The sequence below is a fragment of the Dromiciops gliroides genome, chromosome 2 (assembly GCF_019393635.1).
Source record: "Dromiciops gliroides isolate mDroGli1 chromosome 2, mDroGli1.pri, whole genome shotgun sequence".
In the NCBI taxonomy this organism is placed as follows: domain Eukaryota; kingdom Metazoa; phylum Chordata; class Mammalia; order Microbiotheria; family Microbiotheriidae; genus Dromiciops; species Dromiciops gliroides.
The window spans coordinates 546,292,310-546,306,883 of NC_057862.1; the positions used below are offsets into that span (position 1 = coordinate 546,292,310).

The 14,574-nt window shown below is 38.4% G+C and overlaps 1 protein-coding gene across 1 annotated transcript in view; it reads left to right on the plus strand.

Annotated features, from left to right (window-relative positions):
• LOC122737951 (serine/threonine-protein kinase PDIK1L-like) overlaps positions 1–14,574 on the plus strand; it is a 42,007-nt gene that overhangs the window by 12,832 nt on the left and 14,601 nt on the right. Inside the window, exons 3-4 of the mRNA XM_043979961.1 lie at positions 2,663–2,879; positions 5,691–5,943. Coding sequence (XP_043835896.1) covers positions 2,663–2,879; positions 5,691–5,932 — 459 coding nt within the window. The 3' untranslated portion in view covers positions 5,933–5,943. The remainder of the gene's footprint in view (positions 1–2,662; positions 2,880–5,690; positions 5,944–14,574) is intronic.

Consider the following 14,574-nt stretch of genomic DNA (forward strand, 5'->3'; position numbering starts at 1 on the left):
AAAAATGGGGGCCATTCACTGAGAGTTCCCCTCTCTTCCCACCTCCTTATATCTCTTTCTCTATTATGTCTGCCTTCACCCCGTCTCACATGAAGAGGTGGTCCTTCTTGCCATAGCAAATCCCTCTATATTGTGTCCTGATCTGGTTCCAGTCTATCTTCTCCGAGTAGATTGCTGCCTCTATTATCCCTACTTTTTTTTTTTTTACTAATATTCTGTCTTTTTTCTATCTCTTGGCTGCTTCCCTATGATCTACAAACATGCCTATGTCTCCCTCATCCTTAAAAAAGTCTCCTTTGATCTGACCACCCCTACTAGCTAGTGATCATTCTATACTTTCCCTTCCTTTTGTGGCCAGAGTTTTTGAGAAAGCCAACCAGATTTGGTGTCTCTGCTTCCTCTTCATCCATGCTCCTCTCAACTTCTGCAGTCTGGCTTCTGACCTCATCATTCAATTGAAGCTATTGACTCAAGAATTACTAATGACTTCTTTTTTTTTTTTTGAAGCAATTGGGGTTAAGTGACTTGCCCAGGGTCACACAGCTAGTAAGTATCAAGTGTCTGAGGCCAGATTTGAACTCAGGTCCTCTTGATTCCAGGGCCAGTGCCCTATCCACACTAATGAATTCTTAATTGTCAAATGTAATGACTTTTTCCTCTACCCTCATCATTCTTGATCTCTCTGACACCTTCGACCCTATTGATTATTCTCTTTTGGATTATCCTGATTTTTGTGACGTCCCACTCTCTTGGTTTTTCTCCTACCTTAATTATTCTTTCTCAGTCTTTGCTGGACTTTCATCCAGGTTATGCCCACTAACTGTAGGTGGCCTCCTAGAGACTGTCCTTGGCTTTCTCCTCTTTTGCCTTTATGTCAGTGGTTCTCAAACTTTTTAATCTCAGTATCTTTTTATATTCTTTAAAATTATTGATGATCCCCCCAATAGCTTTTTGTTCATATCGATTGATGTTTACTTTAGTAGAAATTAAAATGTCAGTATTATTATGAAAATGGATTTGAACCCATGGTCCCACAGGGGTCCCTGGATCACACTTTGAGAACCTCTGCTGTATATGATCTTATTTAGTGATCTCATCAGTTTCCATCTCTATACAGATCATTCTTAGATCTGTTTATCCAGCCCTTACCTCTCTCTGACCTTCAGTTTTGTATTACTAACTACCATTGGAATGGTAGGTCCATTGGAATTAGACATCTTCAAAAATGGAGTTATTTCCTTCCTGACCCTCTCCTTTCCCAGCTTCCCTATTATTGTCAAGGGTACTCACCCAGACTTTCAACCTACATATCATCCTCAACTTTTCTTTCATACTTACTTTATCTGTTCTCTTTACTATACAGTGTATTGCCAAGACTTGTCATTTCTCCCTTCACACACCATCTTGTCTCCTCTCAAATAGCCTCTACCCTTGTTCAGGGCCTCATCTCTTCTGGTTTATTCCTAATTGGTCTCCCTGTGCTAAGTTTCTCTTCGTTGCATTTCATCCTCCCCTTTAGGAGTCAAAGTGATCTTCCTAAAACACAGGTCTGACCATGTCATCCCCCTACTCAATAAGCTCCAATGATTTCCTGTTACTGCTAGGATGAAATAAAAAATTCTCTTTTTGGCTTTCAAAACCTTCATATCTTTTCATTGTAACTACATTTTACTTTTTTTCTATATTTTCTACAGTCCTGTGACACTGACCCTATAGTTCTATCCTGGGTAGGAGAAAAAAGGTCCCTTTATTGATTATCTTCTTAGTTTGGGGCAACTTTGGGGTTTCAGCACCATATCAGTCATGTGGTATATTGTGGTGGTTTGGCTGAGATTGATAGATAGGGCTTAAGGCCCCTTTCTAACCTCCTCATTAACTCTGAGCAGCCCATAGTACTGTTGCTGTTCAAAAGGAAGTTTAAATGATATTTTTTAAGAACAATAACATTCTTTCCATAACTTCAAGAAGTAGGTGATAAACTTATATTGTTGATAAATTTCTAGCTGTTGGCAGATAGGTGGCACAGTGGATAGAGTGCTGGTCCTGAAGTCAGGAAGACTCTTCTTCCTGAGTTCAAATATGGCCTCAAACACTTACTAGCTGTGAGACCTTGGGCAAGTCACTTAACCCTAGAACTAGAGAAGGGAATGGCAAACCACTCTGGTATCTTTGCCCAGAAAACCTCAAAAAGGTCACAAAGAATTGGATATGACCAAAAAAAAAAAAGAAAAGACTAACAACAAATTTCTGCATTTCCCATTTAATTATTGAAAAACAGCATCCACTTTATCCTGGGGTTACATAATGAAGAGAGAAGGCAGTTTTAATCAAAGGTACAATTTAAATCAAAGGGAGAGGAGAGATTTGGGTGTTGAGATGGCAGAATTCCTGAGTAGTTCAGGGAAGGAGATCCCACTTTTGCCCACACTCCCTCTTTCCTTAAGAATCTAGGCCAGTTATGGAAAAGGAGGCATGATGAGGGGGAGGGTTATCCTTCTTGGAGATCTATCTGGGAAGGTGTCATGATTGGTGACATAATTCTTAATTAGTTGGCTGAAAACCTGTTCTGTTCATTCACTTGGTAGCCAAGAGGGTCCATCTCAGTGGAACTGGATGTTTTCATACTTGGTCTAATTAGGTACCCTCACCTTTGTTATTTTAGGTAACAGATTTTGGCCTGAGTAAAGTATGCCAGGGGAGAGTGAATATAAATCAACACCGGTTTTCTTCTGCCTGTGGTTCGGATTTCTATATGGCTCCTGAAGTTTGGGAAGGCAGCTACACAGCTAAAGCAGACATCTTTGCCCTTGGGATAATTTTCTGGGCCATGATTGAGAGGATTACTTTCAGGGAGGCAGATTCTGAGAAGGAGTTGCTTGGTGAGTTGCCTTTCAGACATGAATCTGATACTGTTCTTTTAACATAGCCTAAAATTGCATTAGCTTTTTTGGACTGCCATATGTCACTGCTGACTCCTATTGATCTTGCAATCTACTAAAACCCCTCCTGAGGAAACCTCTCCTGACTGCTTCAGTGATGGCTTCCCCTTTGAAATACATAATACTTATCACTCTCTTTGCTATTCAGTTGACACTGACACTCAAAATGGACAATTCTAGACACTGTTTCTTTTTATTGGGGGGGGGGGGCGGGTAGTGGAGGGCATGGTGGATAGAACTCGGGGCCTGGAGTTCAAATCCAGCCTCAGACACTTACTAGCTGTATGAACCGGGGCAAATCACTTAACTCTGTTTGCCTCAGTTCCTCATCTGTAAAATGAACTGGAGAAAAAAAATGGCAAATCACTCTAGTATCTTTGCCAAGAAAACCCCAAATGGGGTCATGTCATAAGACATTACAACAACAACAATCTTTTTATATATATATAATCTCAACAAGTAGATTTTAAACTCCTTGAGTATGGGGAAACTCTCCTAGATTGTACTAGTCTGAATGTAATGACTTATCTTCCCTCAGTCTTGTCTAGGAGTGGCCTATTATTTGTAGTATTTTTCTGAGTATATCTTTTTTTTTCTTTTCAAAGAGATCCTATTTGAAGAATATAGTGGAGAACCTAGGGTCACCTCCATGCCTTGATGAACTAGCAGAGTTAGACTTTAATGAGGGTGATATTAGCTGGTACTTATAATAAAATTTTTTTTAAAAACCTGTTTGAACTTAACACCATTTTTGAAATAAATAAAATGTTCACATTACATTTTTAAAGGAGAAAATAAGAACATCTCAGGGAAAAAGCCCAAAAGGAAGGTGCTGAAGATAAAACTTAAGTGTTTTAATTTAAGTTTATCTTTGGTTCAAGAATCAGAATAATGGAATTTGAACTGTTTACTTTTATCAACTTATTAACATTCAACAAAAACAATCAAATAAACATATAAAATTCTACATAAATCCATTAGCATTTAACAGAGTAGAACCAAATTAATAACAAACGACAAAAGGGCAAATAAATACTTTTATTCTATGTCTCTTTCCAGGTTTCTCAGAACTATTAACTTTGCCTTTGAAATCACTAAATGTGAGAGGCTGGGTTTGGGGAGCACTTGACTCCATTTTGGCCTTAGAAGGAGTCCAGATCAGTATTAACAAAGAAGCTTGTGTTATAACTGGTACACATGCATGTTATCCTGTTTTAAGAAGCATGTGATCTAACTCAAGGCTTCTTAAACTTTTTCCACTCATGAACCCTTTCTGCCTGAGAAATTTTTACACAACCCTGGGTATATAGGTATATAAAATAGGTATACAAATCAGACATTTACTGCTAAATTTTTCATGACCCCCCACATTCAGTTACATACTGTTTTAGAAGCTTTGATCTAATATATGTTAATTAAGTAACTATCAGCTACCCAGCACTGTACTAGAAGCAAAGGGGTGGAGGAAGCTATGAAGAAGGAACAGAATCCCTGCCTTCAACGAGTTTACAGTCTAGCTCTAGACAGTTTTCTGCCTGACAAGCAGTTTGGCTGAACAGGCTATTATCGTCTTGTCTCTCAAATAGTAGGTAGTTACTATTCTAGTCAGGTTCAGGTGAATTTTCATCTGGGCCTATGATTTCATCAGTATAGGGAACCCCACTTTCAACAAACTCCCTCTCTCAGTGTAGCTTTGTAACTGCTGTGCGTTTTATAGTTTTAAACAATTGCCAGAGTTACTGGGAGGTTGACTTGCTTTGGCTCACATAGTCAGGGTGTTTCAAAAGCAGGTCTGTAACCTACCTCATGCTAATTCTTCCTTTTTATCCACTCACCTCTCACCCCCATGTCTTCCTAGTGAATTCATTAAAACATGGGAACAAAGATATTTTTACATCTTTTGTGTTTTCTGAAGAAAAGTTGCTCAGTGAATTGTAGAATATTTTGTAGTATGCTTTTATTTTTTATTAAAAAGGTGTCTGACACTTCCTGAGTTGTGACTGGCTCCAACTGTATATAAAAATACAATTTGCCTGGGTCTAATATGGTTTCATGGATATAAAAATTTATTCTTTTTTGTTTGTTTGTTTTTTTGTTTTGTGGGGCAGTGAGGGTTAAGTGACTTGCCCAGGATCACACAGCTAGTGTCAAGTGTCTGAGGCTGGATTTGAACTCAGGTCCTCCTGAATCCAAGGCCAGTGCTTTATCCACTGCACCACCTAGCTGCCCCCTAAAGATTTATTCTTAACTGATTTTGCAACTGTTAAAAATCAGACCTCCTCGATAAGACGCTTGCCTAGTGTTATTGGCATCAGGGGAATATTTTCTTAGCTGTTATTTCTGTTTTCTTATATCTTTGCGGCTTTTGATGTAGTGAGATAAGCTTGTCATATCCTCTGTGTCCTAGTCTAGATTTTGATTCTCTATCCTGTATCTTAGTTAAATTATCTATTAACCTGTATTTAGTGGTGTATTAAAGGCACTTTATCTCAAGAATGTAATAGTCCCTAATATACTCGGAGATCTGTTTTTGGTGTACTCACTGACTTTGGTCAGATTAGGAAGATGTGCTACTTAAGTCCTGTTGTCTTTATTTGATTTTTTTTTTAAATCTCCAATTCAGTTCCTCATCATCTGGTCTTAGACTCTTGTAATCTTTGAGGCTAAGTCATTTCTATTGCATGTAGGATCTTTGAATTATTTAGAAACAGCTCACTTTTTTTTCTTCCCTGCTCCCTACCTTGTTCTTAGGAATTTACATATGCCAAGGGAAGGACATAATCCCAATTGGGGAGGCAATGCTAGAAAACCCAAGCATGGAGCTGCACATTCCCTTGAAAAAAAAGAGATCCATCCCAAATGATTTCTGTAGGCTTCTTCATGAAATGTTGGCTTTTAACCCCAAGGAACGACTAGATGCCTTCCAGCTCGAAAATCGTATTAAGCAGACTTCCTATGGGGAAAAGACCCAATGTTCTAGCTCTTCAAAGTAAAGTATATTCAGGTTGGTATATTTTAAATACTTTTAAGTGTTTGGTTATTAGGGGAAGAGGGTGAGGGAAGTATAGCACAAAATACACTAGACTTGTAGTTAAAGGACTTGGGTTTGAATCATGACTTTGGTACTTGATGTGTGACATTGGGAAAGTAAGTTAACCTCTGTGGTCCCCAGTTTCCTCATCTGTAACATAAGTGAGATGACCTATGTGATCTCCAAGGTCCCTTTTGTTCCAGGTTCAATGATTCCAGCTTCTGGGATATGGTTCTCCCTTTCATAGATTATGTTCTGATGGAAGATCTCAGAGTATTGTTTGTTTGGTCATTGACTGTCTACTAGATATGTCTACCTTGGTGTCCTGTGGGCACCTCAAATTCAACATGCTCAAAATAGAACTCATGATAGGCTCCTTTCCCTCAATAAAGCCCCAAATACCAAGGCTTACCATTGCTACAGACTTCTTGTTTTTGTTCTTCAGGTTTGCAGCTTTGGAGTCATTCTTGCCTCTGCTCACCATCACCATCTCCGGTCACTTGCCAAATCTTGTAAATATTATTGCCACTTCTCTTGCACCCATCTTTTTACCAACATGACCACTGCCTTAATCAAGGCCTTCTTCACCTCTCTCCTGGACATCACTTTCACCTCCCCTTAATTGGTTTTCCTGTTCTTTATCTCTTCCTGCAGGAGTCTCCACACCAGAATAATTTTCTTTTAAATGTAGTGTCTAATCATGCTTCACCATGATGCTGTCTTCTAGGATAAAATGCAAATGTCTTAGATTGTATTTAAAGATCTTTATCATGTTTCTAGTCTGCCTTTCCAGATTTATGTTATATTATTCCCCTTCATGCACTCTGCATTCCTGTGAAACCTACCTATTTATTACTTCCCAAATCTTGTGTTTCTTCTCCTACTCTCTTCCATTCATGCCTTTGTCTATAGTGTACCACATGCCTTTAATACACTCCTTTCTTAGGTCTGCCTTTTAGAAACTTTATCTTCCTTACCTTTTCTCATAGAAAATTTTATTATCTTGTTTTTACTTATCTGTGAACATTCATATTATATTATTATGAATATTATTCATATCATATTCATATTATATTCCCCAGTAGAATATACTGCCTGAATTCAGTTTGAAAAATATATATTAAATGCCTATTATATGTAAGACACTATTGCAATTTCTGGGGATACAATGATAAAAATAAAATACTGACTACCCTCAAGGAGTTTATATTCTGCCAAATGTTACAATATGTACACCAATGAATTAAAACAAGGTAGTTTGTAGAGGGAGAAAGTACTAACAAATGGAGAGATCAGGAAAGCTTCCTGTAGCAGAACCCAGCTTTGAAGGAAGACAGAGATTCTAAGAAACGGCAGTGAGGAAGGAGAATGTTCCAGACTTGGGTGGGGGGCACAGTCTGTTCAAAGGCATATAGGTAGGAGTTGGAATGTCAAGTATAAGCAACCATTAGCAGACTAGTTTGACTCTAACTATGTGATGAGTATTAAGAATGGAAAGATAGCTGGGAACAAGATGGTGGAAAGTTTTAAATGCAAGATTGAAGATTTTGCATTTTATTTTAAAGGCAATAAATAGGGAATGATGGAAGATTTTTGAGTAGGGTAGTGGCATGGTCAGATCTATGCTTTAGAAATATTCAGTTTGGGAACTGTGTGGGCCATGGAGAATAGAAAAGTTGGAAGCAAGGTAACCAAACAGGAGGCTAGTCCAATAGTCTAGTTGAGAGGTGAAGATGGCATGTAGAGAAGAATTGGATGCAGGAGATGTTGTGGTAGTAGAATTAACGAGATTTGACAACTGATTGGATATAGAGGGAGAAGGAAGAATCAAGATTGTGAAATAAATCAGAGGTTGTGAACCTGAGTGATGGGAAGGATGTTAGTGACCTCAACAGATAGAGGAAAGTTTGGAGGAAAGGATACATTTTGGGAATAATATAAAGATTTCTATTTTGGAAATGCTGAGTTTGAGATGCCCACAGACCATCAGATGATGTTTAGCATATAGTTGGTCATGTAGGAATGGAGTTGAGTAAGGAGATCAGGAATAGTTATATAGATTTGAGTGTCATGGACATAGAGATGATGATTGGACCTGTGGGAGCTGATGGGTTTCCCAAGAGAGGGGATGCAGGGACTGGTTTTTATTTTAACTTTCTCTCTGTCAGAAAATAATTATTAATAATGGATTTCTTGGGGGGGACCCAGAGATCAGTTTCTCAGTGCTTTCTCCCCCCACTCCAGAAAGTCCAGTTCTTAAGAAACTTCAGCAAATCTTATTTGGGACAACCCAAGGGAACAAAAGAAATGGAGATAAACTAGCTCAGTGAAGGACTGATGGGATCAAAACACACCTAGGTGATGGAATTTGCCTTAAGCAACTTGAGCAAGGGTCTTTTGCATTGTATTCCCTGATGTGTCTGTAGAGTTGTTTTAATGTGGACCACCTTCAGATCATGCCAACCAGTGGAATTGAATGATGCTAACCAGTTAACTTTGATCAATGTATAATGACCTGCCTCTATCAAAAGAGGCTATAAACCCATTTGAGTCTTTGGGTTTTAGAGGTTCTTGGCTTGGCTCTCTGTTCTCTAGGTCTTCTGGATCTTTGAGTGCTTTACTCTTGCTTGTGCTACCTGACAAGCCCTTTCCCTGCTTTCTATAGCATGAGAAGTTAGGGAGACTTGTCAGTTCTTTACTGGTATATACTATTTATAAATAATATGCTTACCCCAAACTGGTATCTATAGCAATATTAATTAATTTAAAAAAAACATGTCTTTATCTCCTGACACATAGTAGGCTTCCAATAAATGCTTATTGAATTGAATTGCTTTCTAAGTCAATTTCTGCTGAGAAAATCTGAGGTTTGCCAAGATTCCCAATATTTCTAGACGAGCTGTTTGTAGCCTTCCATTTCCCTGGGAGCTTTATTATTTTCAATCCGCTCACCTGCCATACTCACCTTGGGTCTTTGGAGAAATTAAAAGCAACCCTTCCTTCCAAAAAAAGCTTACAACCATTGCATCTGAGTGTGAGTAGGTATAACTAGCAGGAGTGCTTTACTTGTATCATTAACTATTAGATGCAGGGACCCTTCTTATTTCATCTTGGTAACTTTATCACCAACTACTGTGCTTTAAACATAGTAAGTATTTAACAAATATGTTTTGTTTATTGTGTTGAATGAGGTTTCCCAGGGGCAACTAGATGGTGCAGTGAATAGAGCACCAGACCTGGAGACAGGAAGACCCAAGTTCAAAGCCAGCCTCAGACACTAGCTGTGTGATCCTGGGCAAGTCACTTAACCCTGTTGGCCTCAGTTTTCTCATCTGTAAAATGAGCTGGAGAAGAAAATGGCAAACCACTCCAGTATCTTTGCCAAGAAAACCTCAAATGGGATCATGGAGAGTTGGACACGACTGAAATGACTGAACAACAACAAATGTGTCCAGTGACAGATGGTATTTTTGTTATCCAAGAACCTGTCTGGCTAAGTTAACAAAGTTTCTTCACCGGGATAATGAGCAGACATAGAAATCTCCAAGGCCATCTACTAAGTCATAGAGGCTTGTCCTCTCTAGAAGAGAGTTCCCATGCCAATAACATCATAGTTCCTAGAAGGGTTAAAGGCTCTTTGTTTTTATAGAACATCAGAGTCAGCTCCATGTATCATCATCAGTTTGTGCAGTACTATTTTAAATCATTGTACAAGTTTACAGTTGCATCTTTGTTTTTAGAGCCCTTAGGTCATAACTAACATTTATTGATAATGAGTGCTCAGTAAGTCACCAGTTATTTATTAGGTGCTTCCTATGTGCTAAGTACTGTGTTGAAAGACAAGAATACAAATAGAAGCAGAAAGACAGACCCTGCCCTCAATGAACTTCTATTCTAATGTGAAAAGACCACACATAAAAGGCAGCTGAAAAGGGGGTTGGGGTGGAGATGAGGATGCCTGGTGATGGGACATGACATTTTTTTCTGTCTGTGCCTATGGAGATGAGTCAGCTGTGCAGCTTGGAGAAGAGCAAAGACATGGCTGGTCTGGGCTTCCTTTTTACCATGTTGGGCTGGGAGGAACCAGTCAGAGGGAGAGGTCACAGAACTGAGGGTATTTCAGTGTGAAAAGTAATAATACCCCAGCAATTTATATAGTGCTATGTGCCAGGTACTGTGTTAAATGCTTTACAATTATTATCTAATTTGAGGGGGCAGTTAGGTGGTGCAGTGGATAAAGCACCGGCCCTGGATTCAGGAGGAGCTGAGTTCAAATCTGACCTCTGACACTTGACATTTACTAGCTGTGTGACTTTGGGTAAGTCACTTAACCCTCATTGCCCTGGAAAAAAAATTATCTAATTTGAGACTCACAACAACCCTAATAGGTAGGGGCTATTATTATCCACATTTTTAGTCGAGGAGATTGAGGTAGACAGAGGTTAAATTGCTCAGGGTCACACAGCAAGTAAGTTGGATTTGAACTCATGTCTTCATGATTCCAGACCTGACATTCCACCCACTGCACTGCCTAGCTGCTAGTAGTCGAGAGTTGGGGTGAGCTTCTAGGGTTGAAGAGATTTCTGTGGCATGGTAGAGAAAGTCTCGTGGGGATGAATCAGCAGTGCACCCTGGAGAGGAATGACAAAAAGAAACACAATTCCCAGTTTTAGCATTGTCCCTCTGGTGGTGGTAGGGAAACAGTCTGCTTAAAATGATAAGCTTCATGATACAGTTTCCAGAAATGCATTGTGATGAAAATGGTGATCTTTGGTACTAAAACTTTTACTCTCTCTAAACGCCCCCGCTGTATTTCCTTTCATCAACCTCAATCTCCCTAAAAGTCTAAGACAAGGTCCTGAGAGCTTTACGACCTGTGTTGGTTGAATTCTTTTAATGCCTCATCAGCTTCCTCTTGGTGAAGGGGTGGAGGCAAGAGAAAGGATGTGAAGTGGGTGAATTTGGAAAGAGGAGAGTTGCCATACTGAAGATCAAATTAAATCCACGAAAACAGGAGAACCACATTACAGGAAGAAATTGACTGTTCTTGAAATGGGAGCAGAATCTCAAACAGCATCCCTTCAGATTTCCAAATGACAAATAGTCTTAAACCAAACTTTCTGATTTTCCTCTCAAGGAAAAACTTTCTTCTTTCTCCCTAAAGCTTCCCTCTCACTCAGTACCTCCTCGCTTACCCCTGTGAAGAGTAAACTTAAGTTGAGACCATGTTTGTAGAAAATGTGAATGCATATGACGGGCAAGGGTTCTTTCTCTAGATTGAGAGCTTTCTTTTCCTGAATCATAGGCCCTTAGAGTTAGATTGGACCACAAATGACACCACCTCTCAGCTGTACCTAAATAAGAGTCTTCCTAACAACATCCCTACCAAGTACCTTCCATTTGAAGACCTCACTCCTTCCTGAGAGGACTCATTTGGATTTGGATGACTGACTATTGGGAAGTTTTTCTTACACTGAGCTGAAATTTGTCTCATATCTTACTCCTCTTGATCCTACTTATGCCCTCTGAGCCATGCAAAGCAATTCTTTGAACAAACATTTATAAAGTACCTAATTTGTACCAGGCACTGTGATAAGAACTGGAGACACAAATAAAAAAAAAAGTGAGTCTTGTTCTCAAGGATCTTGCTTACATTCTAATTGGAGATCAATCAACATGCATTTGTTAAGTGCCTACTATGTGCTAGCCATATGTGTTAGGAAATGGGGATACAAAACCATAGGTGAAACAGTCCCTGACCTCAAGGAGCTTGTATTCTATGGATGGAGACAATGGGCAAATACATAGATACATATATTTAAAAATCCAAACTAAAGAAAAGGGAGAAGGTCTGAGTAACTAAGGCTTAGGAAAGTATTTGGGTGGAAGATGACCCTTGAAGGAAAATGGAGATTTTAAGAAGTGAAGATAAGCAGGAAGTGCATTCCAGATGTGGGGGGCAGCAAGTACAAAGATATGGAGACAAATGATGGGTTGTTATGCATGAGGAATAGTAAGAAAAATGGTTGCATTTTTGACTGAATTGTAGAGTACTGGCTTGTGAAAAGCTTTGAATGGTAAATAGGTTGATTTTTGATCCTAGTAGTGTTAGGGAACTACTAGAATTTATTGAGCTAGAGAGTAACGTTGTTAGATCTGTGCTTTAGAAAAATCACTTTGGAACAGGGACAAGCAGGAAATCTTTGAAATTAATATATTGAATTTATTATATACATTTTAAAAAACAAATTTTAGGTAATAAAGAGTCATGATTTCGTGTACAACTCTCTTTTTTAGTTTTCATATGGAAATGTTCATTTTTATATTTGTCAAGACCAGAATAACAAAGAAGACTAATTTTAAGTAAAATCCCTTTGGCAGCTATGTGGATGGATTGGAGTAGGGAGATATTTGAAGCAGAGACAATAAATAAGAGGCTATGATAATAGTCTAGTGGGTAGTGATGGTGCAGTGGATAGAGTGCTGGGCTTGGAGTCAGGAAATTCATCTTCATAAGTTCAAATCTAGCCTCAGATACTTACTAGCTGTGTGACCTTGGGCAAAACACTTAATTCTGTTTTCCTCAGTTCCTTGTGTCTCAAATGAACTGGTGAAGGACATGGCAAACCAGTCCGGTACCTTTGCCAAGAAAACCCAAAACAGGGTCACAAAATGTCAGATATGACTGAAATAACTGAACAAGAGAACGTTGTGCACAGAGACAGCAATATTGTTTGAAGAAGAACTGTGAATGACTCCTCACTCATTCAACAGCATTTATTTCTCTGCTTCACTTGACATTATTAATTAGGGGGTCATTGAAGAGAATTACCTTTGTGAGTACATTTATCAAGAAGTATTGTGTGATCTTAACATGTGCATGAAAGGCACAACACTGGCAGAAAAATCTTGCCTTTTGCTCTGCCAATTCATGTACTTTTTGTAATCAACAAATGTAGAGATAATTTAAATTCTCTATACTTGCATCTAGTTTGTGTGACTGTAGTATTGTAGTTTGCCATAGAGAATTATTTGCAAATTTCTGTCAGTTCTCTCTCATATTTTCATCAAGGATACTGTTAGCATTGCATGTTGATCATTTCAGAAAGATTTTTATAAAGATGAGAAAGTAAGCAAATATGATTGGTAGTTATTGATAAATGTTCAGTTGGCTTTTTTGAATATTAGTATAATCTGAGATTCCTTTCTCCCCATACCCTCATTCTTTTTCCATCTCCTCTTTGAGAGATCCTACCAAATGATTCCTCAATGCTTTCAAGATTGCATTGCCTCCAGAACGGATATTCTCAGTGTTTAGGGCTGAGGAGCAGCTGGGCCAGCTATTCTTCCTAAGTGCCACTTCTACTTCATCCTAAGTGTCGTAATACATTAGAGACTGAGGGATTATGGCCCAAATGCAGTTCCTCTGTCACTGATAATGAAAATATACATTCATGGAAACATCTACAAATTTGTTCCTTTTTATTCTATTTGTTGTTCTCTTACCAGTTTCATTTAAGAATGTTTTTAAGGTGAAGTGGTTCATTTGGGTCTCATACCAGTCTTTTTATAGACTTATTTTTGCTACTTTGTGAGGCCTTGCTGTAGGTAGTCTGCCACCCCCCTTCCTAGTATTTTAAAAATGAATTTCTTTTCTAAACCAGTATTTCCCATGACTACCATATCTCTTCTTGGCAAGGAGATTAAGTATTTGCTGGCTATACTGAGTTCTGGGCTCTTTTGGCCACTTCATTGCAATGATTGTTTTATATAGGTTAAACTTTTTTTTAGGAAATGATGATCATCAAGGTCAATATCTTTGCTCATTTCCATTTTCTCATTTGAACATCTATGGCTTATTTGATTAATTCAGGTTAAAGCTATTATGATAGTTTACATTGTCTTCTTAGTCTTCTGATTTGATGTTTATTTTAACCTATGCTCTAGTTTAATGCATCAGTGTGTTGACTGCACATAGGTAGCTCAATCTGATATCATTTCCACAACAGTGAGCAGTCATTTTCTCTCTAATAAGATACAGTCTGTTTCATTTTTGTGGTGATGTGTGCTTTCTGGCTAGGGCTTTTCAACTTTCTTCTGGAAGAAAGTAATTGATAATATATAGGCATGAGACTTTTGAGTAATCTGTAAGCTTTTTTCATTTCTCAAACCTGGCCTATATTTTTCAACATATTTTTTTCATCATCTACTTCTCTGCTCACCTTTGCATTGAAGTCACTGAAGAGAAGGTCCTTTGATTTGGTTTGGACGATCTGATCCAGTTCTTCACAAAATCCCTTCTTCCTCAGCAGTATGTTGGTGCATAAGCTGTAGTGATCTTCAAGATCTTTTTGTTTGTGCTCATCATGAATATCGTAAGATATGATGACCAAGTGTTTTATGACATAATATTTATTGCCCTTGAGTTTGTGATGAAATCAATTTTTTCAACTTCTTTACTTCTTCACAGAGAACCTGGGAGGCATCTTTCTATTGAACTGCAACTTGTTCTTTCTTCTGGGTTTATAGTGTGACTGTCAACATAGAAATGGTTCAGTCCTTTGAATAGTATTTGAATTTGTTGGTCACTGATTAAAAACCCCT